The sequence below is a fragment of the Falco rusticolus genome, chromosome 5, assembly GCF_015220075.1.
Source record: "Falco rusticolus isolate bFalRus1 chromosome 5, bFalRus1.pri, whole genome shotgun sequence".
Lineage (NCBI taxonomy): Eukaryota > Metazoa > Chordata > Aves > Falconiformes > Falconidae > Falco > Falco rusticolus.
Genome location: NC_051191.1, coordinates 83121209 through 83144028, shown reverse-complemented (window position 1 = coordinate 83144028; position 22820 = coordinate 83121209). Strand labels below are relative to the sequence as shown.

Here is a 22820-nt window from a genome sequence, read left to right as displayed (position 1 = left end):
ACAAGTCCTGTCAGCAAACCTGCTCCAGCCTGGGCTTCTCTTTCTCCATGGGGCCACAGGTCCTGCCAGGAGCCCTCTTGGCCCAGGGCTTCCCACAGGGTCACAGCTTCCTTTGGCCATATCCACCTGCTCCATCATGAAGTCCCCCAGGGGCTGCAGGTGGATACCTGCTCCATCATTAACTTCCATGGGTTGCAGGGGCACAGCCTGCCTCACCGTGGGCTTCACCGTGGGCTTCACCATGGGCTGCTGTGGAATCACTGCTCCAGCACCTGCAGCACCTCCAACCCCTCCTTCTTCACTGACCTGGGTGTCTGCAGGGCTGTTTCTCTCACATACTCTCATGTCTCTCTTCTGGCTGCTGTTGTGCAGTATTTCTTACCATTTCTTAAATTTGTTACCACAGAGGTGCTACCACTGTTGCTGACGGGCTCAGCTTTGGCCAGTGGCAGGTCCATCTTGGAGCTGGCTGGCACTGGTTCTATTGGACATGAGGGAAGCTTTCCACATCTTCTCACAGAAGCCACCCCTGTAGCCCCCCAGCTACAAAAACTTTGCCACGCAAACCCAACACATTCCTTTAACTCAAGCTTCTCATGACATTTTCTACAGCTTCCTAAATCCACTTTGCTTCCAAATGACCACTGGCAGAATTACATCAACAGGTTGATTTAATAATAATAATGATGATAACAGTTTGTTGTTTCTGGCATGGAGGAGAGATCTGATATAACGTGTTTGAAAAACAAAGGGATCCCTCCCAACATATACACCTCATTCTGAACTTGCAAAGCATCTAGGAAGGGCAAACTTGGAGACTTCTCATTTACCAATATGTGAAAGGGTCCTTCAGAGTATAGTGTATTCCCTCACTAGACTGTACACATCAACACCAGCAACATCAGCATACAGTTCAGGCACCACTAGCTCAGGCACCTGCAGTACTGCACAGCCATTGCTGGTCTTTATAGCTGTTTGTAGGGACCAGATCAGGTCTGCTGGAGAAGGCCGTTTAGTTGCATTCCACCGCCAGCAGGACTTCATGATGTTGTACCTGTAAGATGGAGAAGTAGTAAAGCACTGAGAACGAGAAGCCCCAAACAAGCAAAGTTTTACTACAGTCAAGTCATCTCATATTTAAGACATCTAGAGACCTCCTCTTTTTCTGCTTCATATAAAGTTCTTTCAATGGCCCTTTGAAATTTGCAACCACATAATAATGTGTGGGGACAAAGGCATGCACTTGTTTGCCAGGATGTCAACTGTGAGCAAGTACGGGAAACGGGAAACAGATTATTTGGTATTCCCTTCTGAAACAGCATGTGGAAGAAGCCTCTGAATATTAAAAGAAATTACGTCTTCACAAAAGGGCATATAACGCCTTAGATCTTCCCCGTGAATGCTTTGTGTATTTCGGGGAGAATCCTGCAACTTAGAAGATAAAGGTTACTCCAGAATAGTCCTGCCTCTTGCAGGGAAGCAGCGGAGCAACAAAATGCAAGGGCAGAAAAGGAAACAGAGAAAAAGCTGTTTTCAAAAGCAGGAAAGAAAGGTTCTGGCAATCAAGGTTTCATGCAGCAGAATCCAGTGAGGAGATGCGGCAGATATGTGAGAACAAGTCTCCACAGCTAACAGGTTACTGTTTTGTATAATCTAGGCTTAAGAGACTTTCTGTAAGATCCAGTTTTCTATGTCCCACTTCCATTTGGCTCTGCAAGATCTCAAGTTCCAATTGTCCATAAAGCAAAAGTCTTACATGGCTTTCTGGCAGCTTGATGGCTGCCTCATAATGTTCTGCCTCTGCAGGTATGATAAAATGTCAGAAGGTGGCACTTCAGGATATGGTGGAGCACCTGGAAGGGCAAAAGGAGTAACAGTAGAAAAAATATAAGGTAATGGCTGCAGATAGCAGTTTCTGTGTAAGAATGTCTTCATTCCCTACCAAAATCCATTGTTTTCTGTCCTGGTTTCAGCTGGGATAGAGTTGTTTCTTCTTAGCAGCTGATGATGCATTGCTGTGTCTTGGATTCAGTGTGAGAACAACGTTGATAGCACACTGATGTTTTTAGTTGTTGCTAACTAATGTTTATAGTAAGTCTAGGACTTTTCAGTTTCTCAGGCCTTGACAGCGAGCAGGCTGGAGGGGCACGGGAAACTGTGAGGGGACACAGCCAGCACAGCTGACCTGAACTCACCAAAGGGGCATTCCATAGCACAGGATATCGTACTCAGTGCATAAACCACGGGGAGCTGGCCAGGGCCTGTCGATCACTTCTTGGGGGCTGGCTGGGCATCAGTCATCAGGTGGTAAGCAACTGCATTGTGCATCAATTGGTTTTTTTTCTCCCTTCCCTTTGGATTTTATTCCTCTTCCCTTCTCCCTCCTTTCCATTATAATTACTGTTGTTATTATTATTGTCATTGCTATTGTTATCATTATTATTGTTGTTTTGGGTATTTTTTCTCCTATCTTATTTCAATTATTAAATTGTTCTTATCTCAGCCCCCGAGTTTTCCATTCAATTCTCCTCCCCATCCCTCGGGGGAGGCAGGGAGTTACCAAGCAGCCACATGGTACTCAGTTTCTGGCTGGGGTTAAACCATGACTACTGCAATTCACACTGACAGAAAGTCTAAAAGGAATTGTCACAACTTTGCAAGTTAGGAAAGACAGGATGCTTATTTAAATGGCCCAATTTTACATTCTAAAATTTGAGATTTTAGGTCTTGTTAATTTGCTGCTTCCTCACATATTTTTTTTATTATATTTAAATCTTCTTACCTAACGTAATCATTTCATATAGTAGAATTCCAAAAGACCATCTGCAAGAAAAGAAAAAAAATCAATGTTGTTTCTATTCTAGCCATCTATCTATCTGAAATACATAGAAAAAACTAGGCATGACCTGCAGAAATGAGAAGTATGAGCTATAAAGTGGGGCATTCTGCTGAGACTAGATATGCCTTACTGTGAACTTCAGGACATGAAATGATACATAAAGGAGTGAAAGAGATAGGCCTGGAAGACAGATGGAACTTCTAGTCCAAAACTTAAATCATACATGTCTGCCTTGATACTGAAGGGTTTCTTCAGGAGCCGCTCTGGTGCCTGCCACTTGACTGGCACAATCTGTGTGACTGAGTTGGCACCATATGTTTGAGCTTCATAGGCTAGACCCAAACTACAGAGCTTAGCAGTGAAGTTGCGATGAAGGAGGACATTCCTGGCAGCAATGTCACCATGGAACAACTTCTTCTGTTCAAGGTAAGCCTGGAAAGTTGGAAAAGAAAGAGACCATGATCATTTTAAAAGGAATTTTAATTGATACAAATATTCAGTTAGTTTATGCCTCTCTTCCACACTGTGGAATACAGGTGTATGCTCACCAAAATAATGCAAACATATTTGGCTCAGTTTTAACAAAGCAAATCCTCAGCGCTTAGGCCACCAAGCAGACTTGTGTTGCAATCAAGCAAGAAGAAAAAAATGCAGCAAATGTGAGCAGATTTACCAGAGCTGCCGCAACCTGCTGTCCAACTTCGTACACTTGCCTCTCAGTAAGGTCACAGGGGATACCGTCCATTGTCACTACATCCTAGAGACAAAAGAGCAGATCTTGGTTGAAACAAATGCCATAGCTGTAAGGTACTGGGGAATGTTTTTTTTCTCATCTAATAAAATGAGTACTATCTAATCTCATGCTCCCCCAGCATAAGATTACAATTGGTCATAAAATGACTGAAATATAAGGGTACCCAGATGGGTGATGTTGACGGATGTATGGTGGGCCAGGTAAGACAAATACACTAGAGACAACTGGTGGGTAAATTGAAGGGTAGAGAAGAGATTAACAGGTTAGAAATGGGCAGAATGACAGCTCAGAATGACAATCCATACAGGTGAATGAAAGATACATTATAAATCAGAATGATGAGTAGAAAAGCACGTTCACAACATACAAATTGTTATCTGGTATGAGACTAACAGTTCATTTCTCTTACTTCCCTGCCTGTAACAGCAACTCTAGCTAGATGCCCAGATGACAGAAAGAGTAAGGTAAGCACAGAATGCTTTTCCTGTGTTGTTTTCCAGACCCCAATTATTTTCAATTTAAGGACTTCCTGAGATGGTTATGGTTTCCAAATGTTCAGTAACCTTTGAACGGTTATGTCCCATGAATGTATTCACTCTTGTTTTGTACTCACGTAAAGTTTCGGTACCTGAAGCAGTCAGTGGCAAGGAATTCCATTAGTCATCTCCCCACTTTATGAAGAACCACTTCCATTTGTTTGTTTTGAACACTACACTTACTAGAGCTCTTTTTGCTATCACCTCAACCTTCTGCTGGACAAGACAGCAAGCAATCTCTCTGTATTTAGTGTTCCAGGTGTAGGAGAATCATGGATTTATATAGTGACACGGCAGAGTTCTGTTTCTATGTCATTCTTACTAACGCCTAATATTTGAAGTTAACATTTTTCATCGGACTGTATATTTTCAGTCAGACCCATGACTCCTCATCAACAATGGCCAGATATGAGGCCATCATTACATATGTGAAGCTAACATAGCTTTTCTACATGTGTATCATTTCATTTTTAACTGTGCTGAATTTCATCTATTCTTTTTATTGGCCAGTCTCTCAATCTTAGAAGATCCTTCTGCAATTCCTCAGGGTCAGCCCTTGCCTTTACTGGCTGGAATCACTGGCAGCCATCATCACCACAGTCATCCCATTTTCTAGGTTATTTATACATGCAAAGAGCAGCACAAGGTCCTAGATGGGTGACCTCTCTCCAGTACAAGTATCAACCTTTCACTCTTACGCTCTGTTTCCTGTCTTTTAATCAATTAGTTATCATTCAATGACCTTCTCCCTGGTATTGTTACTGCTTTCCTTTCTTAAAAGCATCTGGAGTGAGACATTATTTTAAAAATTTTAGAAATTCAGATTAATTGTATCAACTGTCACTTTTATTCCAGCTACACCCTTCAAGAACTCCAGTTGTTTGCAAAGTAGTACTTAGCTTTACAAAAGTATGTCAGCTTCTCCAAATTGTATCATATCAATTGAGATATCCACTAATTCTATTCCAGTTTAAACATGCAGAACTTCTTTGGGGGATGGAAATAGATTAGAATGATAAACAGGGATGCATGGAGAGATGAAAAGAATAATCTATGACTTATGGATAGGTATGTACCTAAGGAATTTAAGAAGATATTTTATTATCACTTCTTTTGACTCACCTTCCGACATGTCCATAGAAATGTCAACAGGTCACCAAGAGACACATCCTCCATGATCATATAAAGTGGGAGCTGGTTGACACAGCATCCAATCAATTCAACGAGGTTCTCATGACGGCCAAGATTTTGATGGAATTTAATCCTTCCCAGGAAATCCTTTACTTTCTGGGGACTAGCCACCTCTGAAAGAACAAAAAAAAAACCAAAAAACCAAACAAACACAAAAACCTGCACTCCATCCACCCTGCCCCCTGAAAAAACCCTCAAAACAACAAAACACACACACAAAATGGATGCTGCAAAGAACAGGGTGAGCAGCTTAAAATCAACATGAACAATCTTCTTTAGTCCTACCAAGACACTCCCACCAAACACCACTCTGACTAGCTAATATAATACTGAACACAGCTTGTTCTTGTCCAGTAATGACTGCAAAGTTCTGCCCAGCATCATGTCTTTGATGCAGAGATCTGTACCGAAGTGGATCCTGACCATGGGCCTTACCTTCTAAGGCTTTCAAGACTACAGTCCTAGTCTTCCCAGGGCTCCCAGTTGCCAGTTGTGCTCTGTAGATACTCCCATAGCAGCCAGGCTTTATCAGCTGCAAGGTGCCTAGTAAGAGTTTCTCTCGTGGTATCTCCAGTTCTTTCAGAGTCAAGGATGCAGAATTTAGCAGGCCCTCCACAGATGTCTCAGTCAGCTGGATGTAATGGTTCTCTGTTGAGCTGGATTCCTCATGATTCTTGTCATTCACTGACATAAGCAAATACACATGATACGTAAAAACAGACAGATGAACTCTTGCAGTAGATGGCAATGCCCATCATCCTATCCTCTTTCATTTTTGTTCCATACTGGTTTGGAAATCAGAATAAAGTAAGGAACTGCTATTGTATCTTACTTAACCTGCTCCCTGAAGAGGAGAAGGAGCTTATCTCCCCCTCAATTGGATGAAAAGGCAGAATGAGTCTAGAGATCTCTACTGTATTAAACTATGTAAACTTTCTAGTTAAGACACATTTGTACTTGATTCCCATGTGCTGAAACAATGACCATTTTATTACCAGCTACTGGTTGTTATGAAAGCAACAGGGTGTTCCCACAAAGGCCTTATCTTTGTTCTCAATTATTTCCCTTAATATACGCTGAAGAGACCTTTTCCTCTGCAAAACTAAAATCAGCTCAGAACTGGATTTTCATTTCCACACAGCAACATGTATTTGCGGCACCAACAAACCTTTCCCTACCCCCTCACCAGTCCCTGCTCTATTTCCTGTTGTCTCCATAGGAAGTGGGAGACAGCAGCTTAAAATTAAATTTCTTAAAAGACAGTATAGAAAATGGATTAACAGGTGTGATCTACATCAAAACGACTGTCATTCATAATTACTCCGGTGAAACTCTCCTTACAGAAGCCTCTAAAAGGCTGTTACATAAACACACTCTGCAGCTCTCAAGCGACGTTACCACACTATGTTAAACAGCATATATGGTATGTTGCTTTAGGCTTTCTGAGATCCATCTATACTACAGTTTTCAGTACTACTACTGCAAGTGGTTCCCAGTTTTTCTAACATTGACCGGATTGCTGAATACCACTCTGGCTCTTCATAAATGCTACTGTCTAACAATAGCATTGCTCAAGCAACAGGGAAATGGGATTGTTCTGGCTACTGAAACTAACACTCTTTTCTCTGGTTGAAAAATATTTTTTTACCTTGGTGTCCAGACGATGATGATTGCTCCTGCTTTGCTCGCAAGCCTCGACAGTGGAGCCAAAGGATCACAGTTAGCACAATGACAAAAAAACCCACAAGGAGAACTGGAACAACAATCACTTCAGTCTGATATTCACGCAGAACTGTCAGCAGAAAAACAAAATATGAAACCAAGGAAGACACAGCACTGCCTCATGCACATTGTTTCTGTATAACAAAGTAGTAATAACCCATTTCAGTAACTTTCAACCCCAAGAACATGTGTATCTATCCTCCACTCCTTGGAATAGCAACTGAACACTGTCAGTGCTGCCACTCTATTTTTCAAAGGTGCTGAGTATCTAAACTACTTGAAATCACTGGGACTCTGAAACCTAAAGTCACTTATTCAGATGCCTTAACACAGACACTAGGAATTGTAGCCATGTGCAAGTACCATCCACCAGTGAAACAGAACTGGCCCTGGCAGAGGGACAGCAGGGAGCTGGGAAGGGCTGGATATTGCTATGCCATCACAAATACACATGCAATTACAGCTTCAGCTCCTTCTATTAAAATTACATGGAGCATTTTAAAGAGAACAGGGCGTGGTCACCTGGTTTGGAACTTGACCAGAAGACATTGCAATTAACAAGGATGTTGCAGGTAACTAACTCTCTTATGTCCCCAGATTTGGAAGTAGTGCTATGTTTGGGTAGGCCAAGACCACGTTTCAGTTCCCGAAGATAACAGAAAGTCATGAAATCAAAGTCTCACAAGACTGGTCCTTAGGGAAGCTGCAGGGAATCTTTAATGACTATATGATGTCTCATTCAAAGCAGAAATACTCTAAAATGACTAAAATTATGTGAGATGAATCCCACCACAAAGGCTGCATCCCCTTAAAAATTTCTCCCCCGGGACACAATGCAGGGAAAGCTCAGTCAAATCCTTCTGTGTGGGCTGGGATGCAGGTGGAGGAGGGGAAAGGGCTTGGCCCACTTTTTAGTAAAGCTGGACTTCCTGCTCAGCATGTGAAAGCTTATTACTTAAAGGAATCTGTGAATCTTACCACACAGCTTGTCATTGCTGTTGCATTCCAGTAGCATGCGTGTGAATCTTTTTACATCCCCTGCCATGTTCAATTACAAGCAAGTGGGTCTCCAACCTCTGTCTTCTGCACAGACACAAAGAATATTAATGGAATTTATTAGGAGAAAGGATGATTTATGGAACAACAAGTGAACTTTCTACCCCTTACGATCAGTGGCTGTGTGATGAAGCAGCACTGGGACTTTGATGTTTAGAGAATGATGGAGGACATCCACTATCAAATCCTATGAATGGTAGACTGCATGACCAGAGAGAATTTAAGATTAAGATTGTTCTGCAGTGCTTCACAAGCAAACAGGTACCCTTAGGCCTACAAGCTGGTATACGCACAAAAATTCATAGTCATGAACTTAATTGTATTTAAAGAATAGCCAATACTTCTCGCTAACACACTTAGATGCCAGAATGGCTCAGCTTTTTACCTTCTATAACATATGTCCATAAGAAATTAACAGATCAGCAGCACGCGTATAAAACTTGTCTGTCATTCTTGCCCACAGCCCCAGCCACAACTCATACTACTGCTTCACAAAGACAAGGAGAAATAAAGTCTTGTCATCAGGGCTCTCTGGTACCTTAACACTTACAGGTCTGTAACTAATCTGAAATACAATGTCTGGAATTCTTCTGCATTTGTAGTTGAAAACCCAGAGTCTGTGCAAGCATGTACCTTTCCAGCTGTAATTTCAGCTATCACTAATCCCTTGGCATGTGCAATCATACACCTACAAAACCTTCTGGTTGTGTAAGTGCATTTGTCATGTGTTCAACCCTGCTCAGACAGGGCTAGATTCACCAGTGTGTGCAGGACTGCAGATCAGCGGCAGGCCTCCCAAAACACATCCCTGATGTAGAATTCCAGCTGTTATACATTACAGGGGGAGAACACATCAGCATTTTAGAAAATGCCCCACTGCTACACTAAGTATACTATCCTTACTGAGGACTGAAGTTATAAAATAGGAATAGGCTCTGTGGTGCTGCATTGCTTTACACCAGCAGAGGACCAGGATTACTATTTCTAAATTACTAAAATCAATGTGGCGAATAGTGATGGCTGACAGAAAGGCAAGGCATGTACATTTAGCCACTGTTTCTTTTACACATTGCCAAAAATTTAAGACTCAACAGCTTCACAAACAGTGTTATCTAGAACATTTTATAGGCATTGGGACTCTTATCCTCTAAGTACTTACTTTATTTTCAGCTATGAATTTCAAGGCAATTAACCACAATGGCAAATGTTAATAATATGGCATTCTTACTGATATTAATATGGTTTTACAGAAGCTGGTGATGCATAAAACATTAAACAGAGTTTGTACTCATGCTTAAAATTAAGAGGTGAAATTATGCTTTACCAGTTGCACAACAGAGAAAGCAGAAAGAGGAAAATGGAATATATCTGCACTTTCAGGTATCACAAAAGGTCTGTTTCATTTTTTATTTCCTTTGATTCTTAATATGCTAGTAAATTCACCTGGTTTCAGGGTGTGGCTACAACATGAATCCAGTCAAAGGAACAATAACAGTAATAACACCAGGCTTTTCAGGTGCACTCTGAAAGCAAGCACACTAAGTCAACCCACCTTGGCTGTAACATACACGGACTTACACACAAATACACAGGTATCACCGTAAAAGGATCAGTCCTAACTTCTTTCATTCTCAGATACACACAGGTATGAAAGACACATACGAACAAACATGACAGAATCACAGGAAAACAGACTTTAGGATCATTAGCCAGCAATCACGTTGTATAATCCTAATTATAAACAGTCCAAGCTCCACCTTAATACTAGCTAATGGCTTTGCTTTGTACAGCTGCTCACTAGAAATACACACATACATTTAAACCATGTGCATGCACAGGCACATGTAAGCACATGCATACCAACTTGTACTTACACAGAAACATACTTTACTGTCACAAAGATCCATGGAAAAAGCTTTGACACAGCAACCGTGTCTACACTGGTCCCCCGTCCGTAAAAAAAGATTCCTACCTACTCCCTCACGCACCTCCCATCAGTGATGCTGGTGGGTGGCACCCATGTTTTCTAACCATACTCAGGGCAAAATTATGGGATCCAGAAAGAAAAACACTGGCAATCTCATTTGTTGCTGTTGTTTATGGAGTTGCACAGGTGCTACCACTGGAAAAGTTGGATCAGACAAGTCAATTTACACTCTGTGTTTATCCTCTTGCAAAACTTAGGAAGCAGGAAAAGAAGTTGCACTTAATAAGGTAATTCTGAAGTGCTACTTTCCAGGCCAGGACCAAATGACTTAGCTCGTTCTGGAGCTTACTTGTCTAACAGTAACATTGTTGCAGTTCCTACATTTCCATCCTCACAAGAAGAGTGGTAACTCAGAAATCCACAGATCTCATGTTATTACCTTTAATATATATTTTTGGCAGTGTAACAGTAGGGGAACATATGGAGGTTATGTAGAACTAACACCTTCAATGTACAGATGCATACTCACCACACAGCAGAAAGCATACTGGCAGTGCTCAGCCACTTGTTTTATTATATGAAGACAGTTTACCAGTACCAAGATAGGATAAGGGGAACAAAAATAACCTTAAGAGGTTCAAAACCTGTACCTCACCAGCATTCTGATTTTCCTTGTCTGTGTGTTTTGTTGTACCAAGACCAGATCATGAGCACAGAACATATCCTGTATTACTTCCATTTAGAATTTGCATTAGATAATTTGTGCAATCGCAAGTAAATGTTAGCTTAGTTATTCCACTGGTTTTTCATTACACTTTTACATACACTGAAGTCCACTCACTGAAATTAATTTCTCTTTATTGTTTACTTTCAAAAACATATTTGCTTCAACAGTCTGCTCTCCTTGCCTGTGCCTGTCTAATTATTCAGATTATTCTGATCTTTTCCTCATTCAGTTGAAACTCATTGTTTTCATTGTTTACACAAAACCTGGAACTTTCCTTTTTCTCTTAGACATGCATCTTTTTTTCATCTACTGTGCAGCACATCAATGTGACTTAACACCTTATTTAAGTAAACTACTTGGCAGTGCAATACAAAAATCAAAGACAACAGGTAATGACCACAGTACTAGGCCACTCTTCCTTCAGAATGCCAAGGCTGATATGTTCCTGCTCAGTTTCAGACTTCAAAGCCTTCATGAAAGACACCTTCCCTTTGATGACAGTGACCAGAAAGCAAATGAACTTTTCTAAAACAAAGCTTCTCAACACAATGGACTAAATGGGAGCAACAAGAGGCTGTAAAGGTCTTTGTAAATGAGTTTTCACTGAAAAGGTATTTGTTCCACTGATCAGAGCTCTGGAGGGAACAAGGTTTCCACTAGACAGAATTGGAGACATGGGAGGTTTTTCTGGGGCAGGGGGAAATGAATGTGAATCAACGCAGATACACTGGCCTAGAGGACAATGCTCAATGAATTATTACCAACAACGTTCAGATAGTACACAGTTCCAAGCAGTTTGCAACAATGACACAGTCAGGCCTTTCTTTGGCAAATACCTGAATCCAAAGCCCCACGTCCAAGCTAAATATACAACGAAGACCATGGTATCTGGAAATAGCAGAAGTGGCTGCTCTTACACAATGAGGTGCAAGGCAAAACCTTAGCAGAAGCTAACCTACACTCAACAGCATTTACAGCCTGCTACTAGCAGACTATTTGGTGAACTGTGCATGGCGCAGCAGTTTCACAGCCTGACGACAGTGCCAGGTTAATTAGCCCCATATCTGCCCTATGCTGATAACGCTTCTCTGTGCATGCTTGCCAACAGCACGAACACTGGGGGAGAAGGTGGTGTTTTGTTTTCAGCCATGTTTGTTTGCCAAGCTGTTCTGCTGCCCTGGCAATTTATACAAAGCACAGAGGGCAACACAGTGACAGGAATAAGCAGCTAAAATATGGCAGTTGTGGGGGCTGCTTAAACCAGTTCAGGATGCCTCAATGATGAATGTGAATATGGTTTTGCAAATGCAGCTGATTTGGCACCAATGCCAAAAAAGGGACTATCTGTTTTCTCTCTGCTCTCTTCCCAATCCTTGTTTTGCTCCCTGCTGTGCAGTTGATCACACAGTAAACTGATTCAAACCACTAACCTAGCAGGAAAAAATCACTGTTCTTTTCCTATAGTGATTTCCTGCCGTTTTAGTGAGTGGCATTAGTTCACCAAGCAATTCAACAAGTGCCAGCGCAGGCTCGAGGAAGTGCCAGGAGGACACATCCAGAACCAGGAACAGGGAAAACGGACTTCCTGCCACCCAGGGTGGTGAACAGCTAACTCGTCTAAACTGTATTGTGAAACCATTCCCTGTGTCAGCACAAATCCACAGGCACTACGTGACAGCATAAGCCCCACTATGATTTTTCCAGTTCCCTGTGATCCATTCCCACATGTAGACTGATCCCTTAGCACTAGCACAAGCATTCACATGGCAATGTGGTAAACTGGATTGGGAAAGTGAGCTGCCCTAAAATAACCAATCCTCTCCTGCTTTTTATGGACTTAAAACTTCTCATCAGGCTCAATTTATGCTATTTAAAGTGCCAGGACATAAAAGTCAGGAAGCCTGAGTGACAAACATTGTGGTGAAGAATGGAAAGAAAAAGAAATATAAAGTCTTACATGTCCATGCAATGAATATATGGGAACAGACAGCTTAAGAAAGAACTGCACACACAGAAACTGCCTGCTGCTTGCTCCTGCCATGTTCAGGAAAATAAGATGCTGTACATATTCACGGTAAATACACAGTTTTGCCAATGAATACGTTTGACTTGGGAACTAACATCAGTTCCCATCATCAGAGCAAATGAGTAAATCCTTGAGTACTGATTAGCTATTCTGTGTAAAGAAACAGCTTATTAAGTCCATTAAATATGATAAAAATAAAGGCTAAGATTCATCTGGATCTTCATTGGACCTTTTAAACTGTGCTGTAAGCTGATACGGAAATAATGTAGTTATTTCTCCAGATTTCCTGGCCTGCATTAACTGCACACAACTTTATTATAAAAATATTCCTACAGGTGTTTTTCATGCACTAATTATAAGGACCAACTGCATTATGACTACAGGCATGTAAAGAACAGCTTAGTAATTACTTCAGTCCAGCATACTGCCTGACTGATAAAAGACAAAATAAATCCTTTAACCATGATGCCTTCTATTTAACTTCTTACAGTGGCGGAACCATACTCTCCAGATTTTCCAGTCACTATTTCTGTACTGCTTTTATTATTCTCCTCCTCTTTTATATGACCTTTGAACATGGCCACCGTTCAAGGCTCAGGCAACCGTTATGCACAAGCGCACTGCCTTGGCTGTGCAGTTGAAAGGGAGGGGAGCTACCAAGGAATTGCAGGAACCATAATGGCAGTGAAATCACAACGTGTGGGCTCAGGATAGCCAAGCAGTTGTGGACATTGAATGTGAGAGAAGAGGGAGAAGAAAAGCATCATGGAAAAGCGAACAGTGAAACTGATTTCTTCCCCTGTAACGTCCACCATTTAGTAAATGCAGCATCCAAACCAAATAATAAACATCCCACAGGCTTCAAGCCTAACAACTTGGTGACGTAAGAACATACTTCTGCAAAAAAACTATGTATTTGTTAGACTACATATCCTGTCTCTTCTGCCTTCAGAAGACCTTAGTGACTATTTCCAATGGCCTGGCAGATCATCATATCTTTGCAAAGTTTCCCTGGCCCACTGAGTCATCTCATCCCTCACTACAAGGTGCCTGTGGGTTACCAAACAGCATCTCCAGCTGTGTAGAATGGGAAATTCTGACAGGTCAACCCAGGTTACAACATACCAAAGCCACCTCACTTCTGTCCTGAACAAGGATTACTGATAATACACTGTGGCTTGCTGTACTGGCTGTAATAATATCTCAGCTAGAAAGATTTGGTACTCTCAACTCGCTTTTGCAACAGCTGGTAGCTGCAACACCCTGCTAGAAAACGAAGTGTTTCAAAAAATCATGTACAGTGACCCAAGATTTTCTCTTGGTCCAAAATTAGAAGCAGTACCTGAACATCAAACCTAGGCTAGCTGCTACTGAAGCATATTAAAGGAGTGAAAGAAAATGGGGCTGACTGCTTCTGAAGAGCTAGCCCATAGAGAAAACAGCAAATAATAAGGAGCCGTGCTGCTATCCGAGCAGGTGAATTACTTCTGACAAACCTGGCTCCTTTTCAAGAGAGCAGAAAAACAGGCAGTCAGCAGATGCCAGTGCATTGAGAAATATGAATCAGGAGGACTCTGCACTGCTGTGCTTTTATGCTAACAATGTTTGTCCAAACTGGCACCATATCAGTGGAGATATGCAAGTTCTTATGGTGCTAAATTTTGCTTAAATTCAGATACTCTCACAAAAATTAATTTATTTGTGCAGCATGAGGAAGTCTGAGTACTGAAGTGTGAAATGGTACAGAAACTGAATTGTGATTAAGACAAAAGTATTTTTTTCTAATGCAGGCATGGTCTACTATAGTTTCTGAAAAAATAACATCTATCTTGATCACACTTGCCCTGAACTAAGGTCACATAAAGTAATCCCTCACAGGTAATCTGCCAAATAAAAGTTGAAATAATAAAAGGGAAAAAAAAAAAGGTGAGGAATACATTAACCTGAAGCCCTTTGTGAGCAGGCTGTTTGGAATATGAAAAATCTAGAGGCCAAACACAACAGCACATTCTTACCTATGACTTCTTTTTATGTAATCAAAATCACACAATACTTTTTAAAATGCCAGCCATTCCGCCTCTTTCTTAAGAGATTACTTCTGATTTTGGTGGTGACTGCTATCACTAAGCCTTTATCAAACCTAGCACAAACTCAATACAGATATTCTGAAAAGCTATGAAAAAACAAGCAGTGACAAGACATAAGAATGAAGGATTCTTTCAAAGCACCCTGTATACATGTAGCTCTTGTAAAAAACACTGTGTGATAAAAATACTGCATGATATCACATTGCTGCATTAATGGTTTAAGACACGGAACATGAATCTGCTTTAATAAATGCACAGCCACAAGGGAACTGAGCTGAAGCTATGTATGTAAGTTTAGCTTCACAATTTCCCAACTTTTCCATGGGGTTTTGGTGCATTTAATACAGATCTTGTTTATAATCTAATCAGTAGCTCATGCACACACACATACACACAGATAACATGCAAGCAGGTAAACACATAGAAAAATCTAGATATCTGCACCACTTTGGATTAGTTAGCTTCCTTACAATCAAGCAACAGGGGTGGAGGTCAAATGCTAATTAGTTCTGAATCCAGCCCTAGGCATGTATTACTTACCCAAACACCACACATATTTATACACACATGCATAGCACTGCCCTGCATTGTTTCAGTGAACTGAGACTAATTTTATACGAAACATTTCCTTTGTTATTTTCTTCCTGATTACAATGTGTCTATAAGTTATTTAAAGCAACCTGTGTGTACAGGAGTTTGGGTTTTTTCCTCAAACCCCAATGCCATTATAATCACAGAAATTTATAAGTAATTTCAATACAAGCAGTAAGTACATGCACATATGTATATACATAAATACACAGACATATAGACTTTACAGTATTTTTCTTTTTAAAAAAACAAATACTAATTAGCTAATCTTAGCTAATCTTCCAGCAGTGTTTTCACTCGCTTACCTGAATTACACCACTTCTCTTTGCCCTGCGGTAGTCTTTTCCTGAAGCTTGCCTGCTGCCAGTTCCCAGTCTGTCTGAGGCCACTCCTGGCAACGCTGATGGTTACACTGTGTGGTTGTAATTCTTATGACTAAGTTCCTCCTCACTGATTTTCCTACCCCAGACCTGCCCAGCTTCAATTCCTTACTCCACAGTGTCTTCTCACCTGTCTCCCCAGGGAGATCGCTTGAGTGTACGTCCAACAGAGAGCTGACAGGTAGGCACACACTTGTAAAACGGGTCTGCCTGGGTTCCGCGCAGCAGCTGCTCACCCGGTGGATGACAAAGACAGCAAGAGTCCTCGGGCAGGGACATGAAGTGTAATTTGAAAGGCAGGCAAACACAGATCAAGAGGGCTAGGGTAATGTAATAAACAGAAATCATATACTTCAGATTACAGGTTCATTTTTAGAAAAAATGGGTTCTTGGAACAGAAAAACTGTACAAAATCCCCATGACTCCAGACGCTGAAAAAGCTTTCTATCTGGAAGACAATCTGCAAATGAAGAGAGAAAAGATTAGTAATACCAAGACATGCGACTACAGACAGCAGCATTGCAGGCTTTTTTAACATTCTGGCTCACTCATTTGTATCTCTCCTGCTTGGGTTATCTGTGCCAGCACTTTCCAGCCCTGCCACCAGCTTTCCCCTGACCTTTCGCGCCACAAGTCCAGTCTGGAGCTCCCACACTGCGCTGGCAATGACCCTCACTTACAAAACCCCTTCAAAAATCCATCCTGAGCTTCCCAACCAGACCAGATAATATTCCTGAACTTGCCCTGTGACCTCTTCCTGCTTTGATGCCCTTGGGGTGACAGCTGTGCTCTGCTGGTGCCCTCAGTCCTCCATAGCTGTGTGGTGTAATCTTCACTGCACCTCAGCTCCTCAGCATTTTAGTTCTGGGGACCTTCTTCCCACCCAACCTGTTGGCCTGCCCCCCCCCGCAGTCACTGAAAAATCATGTGTTACAGAGTTTCACATTCCCGACTCCTGGTTATATGAGTCTGTACAAGATTATTCTTACCTACTTCATACAGGTGAGAGGCAGTTGCATTACAAGAGGAAACAACATGAGACCTATTGTTGAGAGACAAAGTTCGTTTCACAGTCGACACCACCACGCACGTGACTTTGGGAAGATGTAGAAGATGATATGATCTCTGCCAACCGTTTGAGCAAAACTCACCTACTCCTGGTTAACACCTCAGTGCTGCATATACTATGTTGTGGGAAAATTTTAAGTGCAGTAGAGGCAATAGTTTTAGATACTGAAACACAGTAGTTAATTTAGCCATAAGAGAGAATGCATATCTATATATTTGTACACTAGTACATCCAAAACTTCTCTCTGGGATTATTCTTTCAGCTGCCATTTACTGTCCGTGTGTGCAAAACAGTGAGAGACAGAAGTGGTTTTCCTCATTCCTTGATCTCCCTACAGAGACTAGCAGAAGTGGGCAAAATAGTATGAATGAAATAGCTCTGTGATGTGGACTTTCATCCCCTGAGACACCAGAAGAGACAACTTTTAGACTGAAAATTTTCTTGAGTTAGAAAGATCACAACAGCTGCAGGGTGTAGGCTCAGACTCTGGTTTCAGCTTTCCTCTTACTCTGGTACTAACTTGCATTGACCCTCAGCGGTATTTTCTCCATGAAGGAGCAGAGGCTCCGTCCTATACCCCACTCTCCATTAAAAAGTGGCTAAAATGTGAAGGATGGTTCCTCATTTAAACGGGTTTTTTACTGAAATGTGCTACTTTCCACAGGCACCACCCTCAAGAGCACCTGGGGAACCTATTCAGATTCCTGTTTAAAGATATGATAATTGGCAATATTCCTCCTTTTGCTCTTTCTTTCAAGTTTCTACAGCCCCAAACTGCAGAAGAAAGAGCAGGCACGGCAAAGGGTTAATATTCAAAGTATGCATATGCAAAAGCAGCAACTGCTGCAGCTTTTAGTTTCCCTAGTGAATGGCTCTGCTGTGCTCCCAGTCTGACTGGTTGGAGAAGATATTTTAATGGTTCAGAGTTCAGGCCTCAGACCATATAATCTTCCTCACTGACCCACATGCCCCTCCCTCTGTTTAAATTAAGGGACAGCAGTCATTTATTGTCATGTTTTGTCCTGTGAAAAACAATTTTTTCCTGCTGTGTTTTGTATTGTGTGCACATGCACAAAGAAAACACTGCCTGTTAACTGCCTCTGTCCTGTTTTTTCCTTAAACAAGTATTATTAGGCACACTGAAAGACATAGACTAGCAGCCTTATTAACAAAAACATCCTCTTTATCTCCAAGATAGCTACAGCACACCCAGGAATCATCCAAACCACACACAGTTGCTCAGTAGCCTCAGGAAGCATCTCTGGGACTAAGCTGCAATTCAACCACCAACCTTTCAGTCTTTGTCCTGTGTGCTAGGACTGTTAACAAGGGTGCAAATTTTGCAGTTCAGTTTCCAGAAGGTAAGCATACTCCGTCAGAGTAACTGCTGCTGGACCAGAAAAAGCAAGCTGAACCTGAAAGGATCCCCTTTTTAAATGTCACTGTGGTATTCACTTTGCCTGCAGTAATTTGGAGGCTGTAAGGTCTCCGACTTACTTTCACATCCTAATGTAAGATTTAAAACCGTGCCTTATAGCTGCAGACTGTGACTGATCTTTTGGTCAACCTAAGCTCACAGAGGCTGAAAGGCTCAGTACCGGTTCTTTAGTTTCTTCAAGCCACCTATTCATCACTGACTAGAGTAAGAATCAGAACAGATGATCTAGAAGTGAAAGAAAAATTCCCATCCTTATCCCAAGTCTGTTCTGCTTCATGAGCTTTGCTTCTCAAGATGGCAGTTCTTGTGACTTGAGAACAATTTATTTGCCTATTTAATACTTAGATTTTTCTTGAAAATGGTAGTTCTAATGTGATTTTCAGTTCTTCCCTGCAGTTTTTGTTATTTAAAATTTCCAAATTAACAAAGGCTAGGAGGGGGAGTATTATATAAAAAGAAATAAAGTAAAAAATCCCAACCAAACAAAAAAGCTTCTCCTTACAAAAATGAAATGAAATGAAGGATTATGCATCAACCTTCTTCAGTCAGTTAAAGGTCCAGAAATTTGCTAGCACTTCCTCTATGCAGGGTTAGGCACATCTAATGATAGGGTTTTTTCCCCACTTTCTTGCCACATTAGACCTTATCATTCCCAACTTATTTTCTTAAGTCTAAATCGAAATTTCATTTGCACGGTTTCATGCAATCACTGGTCTGCTCAGCACTCCTTTCTCAAACCAGATGCTCAGGAAAGATCCTGAAGGTTGGTTAGATGCTGTAGGCAGGCTACAGTACAGTTTCCCCCTTTGATTTCTTTGGGAGATTTTGCAGGCCCAGAAGCTGGGATTCATTCAGCACAGCTGAAAAACAAAGTGAAGGTCATAGTGCCCTAGGTTCTCTGTATAGTTAATACAAGGTCGTAAGAACTTCTGTAAAGCAATTTAAGTACTAAAATCCTCTCTCTCTACACTGATGTCATAGGTACAAAGGGTGACCTAGCTCCTGATTTACATGTCTTGCTCAAACATCAAAAGTTATATGCCATACATTTGGGCTAAATTCTGTTGTCTTCCTCTTCTTGAAAGAAATAACTTCCCTGATTAGAAGCAATCTGGGTTGCCAAAATCAGTACCCAGGTCTCTCCCAGAACTACAGGGCTGAGACGAACTCTTACACTGTAGATCAGGTGCAGCACGTATCACTTCAGTTCCACTCTGTCTAGCTCCTAAGTGCTTTTGTTCTGAGCAGCCAACATCCTGAGCACAATATGTATGCATATTTTTCCATTACATTTACCTTTTCTCTTTCCGTTAATATATAAATTTCCTGCTTAAATTCCTGCTCTTTGCCACCGCATTTTTACACTGTTACATTTTCCAGTGAAAACCCAACAGCTCGTCTTGACAAAACCTAGAAGCTGGTGAACAGACCTCTAGTGACTTAAACAGCCAGTCTCAGAATGGAATAAATTGCAGGGATTCACACACAGGAGCAGCAAAGGAGCCAGCTATCCCCTGGAAAAGATGCCCATAGAGAACTCAGAAGAACTAGAAAGTACGTATCATCAAGAGCTGTAACACTGTTAAATGAAAATGCATTTAAGAACTATTCCATTTAATAATATAATTTTTACACCTGTAATTCACCCTCTAACACATTGCTATGTCCTAATTATAGTAGAGATCACAAATAAACTAGGGCATGTTCAAACAGAAACAAAACATGCTCCTGTCTACCAGTCTCCCTGCCAAGGGATTATAGTACATTTATTACAATGCAGTAGCAAGGTGGCTACTAAGCTGTTGAAATCACTTGCATAAACACATTATATTTGCTGCCCAGGTTTTCACAGAGTAATGAAGCACTATTAAAAAGCAACAGCACTAGACCAAAAATCAGCCTTTTAACCACATGACATAACACACACACGACAGCAGGGAAGCAGCATATGAGAGACAGCTTAAAGGCAAAGAATTTAGGAGCTGGGATTACCTAAGAAATGACTGTGCCACCTCAAACCAAGGATCCATCAGCCTAGTACTATACCTCAGACAGCTGGCAGCGAGAGTGCCTAAGGAAATGGAAGACTGTTAACAACATAAAATGATACTTCCCTTAATACTTACCCCAGCCTCTAGCATCCTGTGGTTCAAGGATGTGTCACCAAATACAAACTTCACTTACATACACCTCAAAGGATGTTTGCTTGACTACTTTTGAACTGCTGCAAAACTTCAGCAGTGTAGTGCTCTGTGATAAATTCTGCAGCATTCATTTAACTTTGGTGAATAAAAACTTCACTATGTTTTGAAGATGGATTGCCATCTTTAAACCAGCTACTTATTTGGCAGTGAAATGAGGGGTGATAGCATGAGATGAGTAAGCTTCACACATGATGAGAATACGAATATACTTGATCATTTAAAAATAGGACTAAGTTTGTGTTTGTACAGATGTAAAAGGAGAACAAGAGACAACCCAAACTGTTTAAGGTTTGGCTATTGATCTGGAATGGGACTCAATTTAAGTCACAAGCAATTCAGAGAAGAAACACTTGACAAACTTTGAGTCTTGCTGCTCAGTCTTCAGCAAACTCTTTGCCTACTGCTGGGAACGCTTTCTCCCATTTTTTTTTTTTTTTTTTTTTTAAGGACAATCTTAGTATCACAGAACAGTTTGGGTTGGAAGGGACTTTCAAAGATGACCTAGTCCAACCCCCCCGGCCACGGGCAGGGACACCTTCCACTAGACCAGGTTGCTCAGAGCTCCATCCAACCTGGCCTTGAACACTTCCAGGGATGGGGCATCCACAGCTTCTCGGGGCAACCTGCTCCAGTGCCTCACCACCCTCATCATAATGTATTCCTTGTATCTAACCTACACCTAGTCTCTTCTAGTTTGAAACTGCTGCCCCATGCCCAGTCAGTACAGGCCCTGGCCTGAGGTCTCCCTCCATCCCACAGGCGGGGAGATGGACCCCCAGAGAACAGCAGCAGAAGTACCACCCAACTTTCAAACTTCGGGCTCAAGCCTGTAACTTTTGAGTTACTTTCAGGACAGTTCCAGAAATGACAGGCCAGCTGGTGTGACCAGTCCTGCCACAGCGTCAACTGCCAGCAGCTGGCCTGACTTGGGCGGCAGCGCAGGAGGGTGAGAGGAGGCCCCCAGCGGGCTACTGTAAGGGGGCTATGCAGCCCGGGGGGCCGCGGGGACAGCCTGCGGGGCCGTAAGCGGGGAAGGGGGTTACCTCCTGCTGTCCAGCCTCCGGGGAAGGGCAACTACGGCACCGCGGCAGGCAGGGGACAAGGCGCTGCCCAGCAGGCCCGGCCTACCCCAGAGGCCTCGGGGGGGGCTGGCCAGGCCGGCTGAGGGGCCTGCCGGGCCGCGGGCCGGGTCTGGCTGCGGGTGCGCCGGAAGGAGGCGGGTGGCGGGACACGGCGCCGTGCCACAGTCCGGGCCCAGAGCCGGGGCGCGCCTCCCTGCCGCGGCGCCGGGGGCGAACCCGTGCCTTTCCCCTTGTCCGTCGGCCGCCTAGCTGCTCACCCAAGTGCTTGTTTTCGTGAAACACAGAATTAATCGAGTCCGTGAGCTCGGGAGCCGAGCGGCCAGCAGAGGACGGAGAGGGCAGAACGGCGGGTTTTTTGGTGTCCCGTTCCCGCCCGCTCCTGTCTCCCCACGCGCTGGCGGCGCCCCTCGAGCGCGGGGCGGGGCGGAGCGCCGGCGGGAAAGGGGAGGGTGAGGCGCGGGAGGGGCCGCCTCACACCGGCCTCGGCGGCGGGGCGGGCGGAGGGTCCCCTCAGGGGGAGCGGGCTGCTCACAGGTGGGCGACGGCCGGCGGCCGGGGGCGCTCCTCAGTCCTGTGGTAGAACAAGGACTTTGGGCTTTTCAGGGTCTCTGGGGTAAAGGGTTTGCCGGGACACGGTTGAGAAACCTGTGTGGCGAGACCCATGAACACCCAGCGGCTTGATAAGGCTCGTCATCGCTTTAAAAACGCTGTAAAGCCGTTATAAACCGTTGCGTTCCTCCCACATCTATTGACAATAAAAACCGGAAAGCAGATACCCACCGAGTCTGAGAAATCATATCTAAAAAAGGCGACTGACAAAAGCTATGCCAGCGGTGTGATGGGTATAGTCACTCCAGGGAAGCTCTTCCATCTCCTTCATAGTTCCATCCCAACCCTCTGGTTTTCAGAAAAGGAAATAAAAGGCAAACCTGTGCATCGCATTTTCAGTTAATACCAAGGTGCTGAAACTTAGAATGGCCTAAGCTGGGCCTTCCCTATGTTTTTGCCCCGAGTATTTTTATTTCCTGAAATTTTACTCCCTACGACTTCGGCAGAGGTTAGTAAATCACAAGCGCTTGGCTGCTTATCTGGTGGCAGACCTCAGTGTATGTAGGCACCTGGCTGTAGCAGGCAACTGAGAAATGCTGGATACAAATGGTGATTTTACAACTAACTTTTAAAACCAGGAAT

At 42.7% G+C, this 22820-nt stretch overlaps 1 protein-coding gene across 8 annotated transcripts; it reads right to left on the bottom strand.

The window, feature by feature from the left end:
* Positions 1-653: 653 nt before the first annotated feature.
* Positions 654-22000, bottom strand: STYK1 (serine/threonine/tyrosine kinase 1). 8 transcript variants are annotated; one of them, XM_037389248.1, is made up of 13 exons: positions 21591-21872; positions 20336-20414; positions 16826-19857; positions 15762-16296; positions 8021-8125; positions 6969-7112; positions 5756-6004; positions 5252-5433; positions 3513-3596; positions 3063-3271; positions 2783-2823; positions 1757-1853; positions 654-1054 (listed from the first exon to the last, which is right to left on the bottom strand). In XM_037389248.1, the coding sequence occupies exons 5-13, from the start codon at positions 8085-8087 to the stop codon at positions 850-852; spliced, it is 1278 nt and encodes a 425-aa protein (XP_037245145.1). In that variant the 5' UTR covers positions 8088-8125; positions 15762-16296; positions 16826-19857; positions 20336-20414; positions 21591-21872; the 3' UTR covers positions 654-849. The 8 variants fall into 8 exon arrangements, with proteins under 8 accessions (XP_037245145.1, XP_037245147.1, XP_037245144.1 ...); XM_037389250.1 differs by having other exon boundaries at positions 16826-16930; XM_037389247.1 differs by lacking the exon at positions 21591-21872 and adding an exon at positions 21887-22000 and having other exon boundaries at positions 16826-20414.
* Between the last annotated feature and the right edge of the window lie 820 nt (positions 22001-22820).

Bases quoted from the DNA above. Each gene is read 5' to 3' on its own strand.
- STYK1 (XM_037389247.1), bottom strand. From the start codon at position 8,087: ATGGCAGGGGATGTAAAAAGATTCACACGCATGCTACTGGAATGCAAC. The intron at 3,272-3,512 runs GTAAATCTGCTC...CCAACTTTCCAG, and splicing joins AGCAGGTTGCGGCAGCTCTG to GCTTACCTTGAACAGAAGAA. The intron at 1,854-2,782 runs GTAAGAAGATTT...TTGCCCTTCCAG, and splicing joins ATATGAAATGATTACGTTAG to GTGCTCCACCATATCCTGAA.